The sequence below is a fragment of the Macrobrachium nipponense genome, chromosome 5 (assembly GCF_015104395.2).
Source record: "Macrobrachium nipponense isolate FS-2020 chromosome 5, ASM1510439v2, whole genome shotgun sequence".
Taxonomy (NCBI): Eukaryota; Metazoa; Arthropoda; class Malacostraca; order Decapoda; family Palaemonidae; genus Macrobrachium; species Macrobrachium nipponense.
The window spans coordinates 87,437,851-87,439,591 of NC_061107.1; the positions used below are offsets into that span (position 1 = coordinate 87,437,851).

Below are 1,741 nucleotides of genomic sequence, written 5' to 3' on the forward strand. Positions count from 1 at the left end.
AACCTTGCAAGGTGTGGGGGAACACCTTTAGAGGAACTTCGGAAGGTGGCGGGGGAACACCTTCAGAGGAACCTCAGAAGTCATGGGGGAAAGCCTTCAGAGGGCCCTAAGAAGGCGTGGGGGGACGCCTTCAAAGGAACCTCGGAAGGATCTTGGAGTCCCTCTCATTCTGTCTTTGGTGCGTCTTCGACTCCGTTGTCGTGAAGTCAACCTATGACTCATCCACAGTGCCCTTAGAGTGGGCCAAGCCCTTCATCCTTCCAGCCAAATTCCTACATCAGCTACTTTCGGCTGGCATCTGTCCCACATAAACAGCTGCTTCTGATTAGGAGACTGGGTTTTAATCCGAAAGTTTAGAGTTTACTGCTTCCTCAGCAGTTTTTTTTTGGTCATTTCCCTCAATTAAATCCTCCACCATCTGCGTGAGGACCTCCCACTGCTTTCCATAGTTTTTCTTCTCTCTTTGGGCATTGCAGTACTCCCTGTACTGATCCTCTTCTACTTTCTGCAGCTGTTGTTGTAGGTTCTCTTCTTGGTCCAGGCTCTTGTTTTCTTCTTCACTGTTTTTCAGGGTTTCATTGTCCAGGTCTTTCTTTCTATTTTCCAGTGCAATGTGTTCCAGATAGAAGTTTCTCTGAGCAGTACCATGGAGGAGTGCCATTAACATGTACTTATCATGATTTCTCAGCTCTTCCTCCTGCATCCTTAGGTGCTCCCTGACGCGTTTTCGTTCTTTAATTATAGTTTCGTCTTGCATCCTGCACTTTTCTCTCAATCTTTCAAATTCTTCCCTAAGGTGTTCCAGTTCTTGGAGGTTTGTGTTTTCTGACTTCTTCAAAGAGCAGATATCTCTTTCTGCAAGCTTTAAAGAAGACTCCAAGTTCTGTTGTTGGCACATGGCACTTTCCAAGTTCTTTTGCAGCTGTTCCTCCCGTTCTTTTAGCTTGTCCTTTTCATTGTCCTTATCCTTGAGCTTCTCCTGGTAATGCAGTCTCATTTCACTGCTCTCTCTCTCGAGCTCATTTCCGCGATTGAGGGCAACTTCTAGTTTGTCTTCCAGTTCTTGTTTCTCATGTATCAATTTTTGTTCTGCACTTACGAAATTCTCTATCTGCTGTTGCTTGCTATGGAGCTCAACTTTTACAATTCTCAGGGATGTCTCCATCTCGTCGCCTCTTTTCCTTTCTTCTTTCAATAGGGTCTCCATTTCACTCCTGTGATGGAGAGCATTCCTTTCCTCGTTTGCTAAAGAGTTCTTGAGTGAGGTAACTTCTAGGAGTGCTTCTTCTAAGGCTTCCTTGACCGTGGCGTTTTCTCCTCCTAATTCGGAAACCCAGTTCCTCATTACCAGGACTTCATCCCTCAGAATTTGGGTCTGCTTCTGTTCGTCTCCTAATTTTTTCGAAAGTAAAGTAATGTCCAGGCACTTATCTTCTAAATCTTCTTTCATCCTGTTATTTTGTCCTCTTAATTCAGTTACCCAGTTCCTCATAGCCTGGACTTTATTCCTCAGGATTTCGGCCTTCTTCAGTTCTTCTCCTAACTCTTTCTTCAGGGAATTAATTGCCAAGATTGCCTCTCCTAATTCTTCTGTAATCTTGGCATTCTCACCTCCTAATTCTGATACCCAATTCCTCATGACTTCAAGTTCTGCACCAGTGATCTCATTTTTCGCTCTTTCAGTGTTTAGAGTTTCTGTTGCTGAGACCAATTGAGATTCTTTATGGCGCAACGCTGATTG

At 44.3% G+C, this 1,741-nt stretch overlaps 1 protein-coding gene across 1 annotated transcript in view; it reads right to left on the reverse strand.

The window, feature by feature from the left end:
• Positions 1–340: 340 nt before the first annotated feature.
• The window catches only part of LOC135215849 (trichohyalin-like), a 2,853-nt gene continuing 1,452 nt past the window's right edge, over positions 341–1,741 (reverse strand). The window contains exon 1 of the mRNA XM_064250802.1: positions 341–1,741. This exon is cut by the window's right edge and continues 1,452 nt beyond it. Coding sequence (XP_064106872.1) covers positions 341–1,741 — 1,401 coding nt within the window.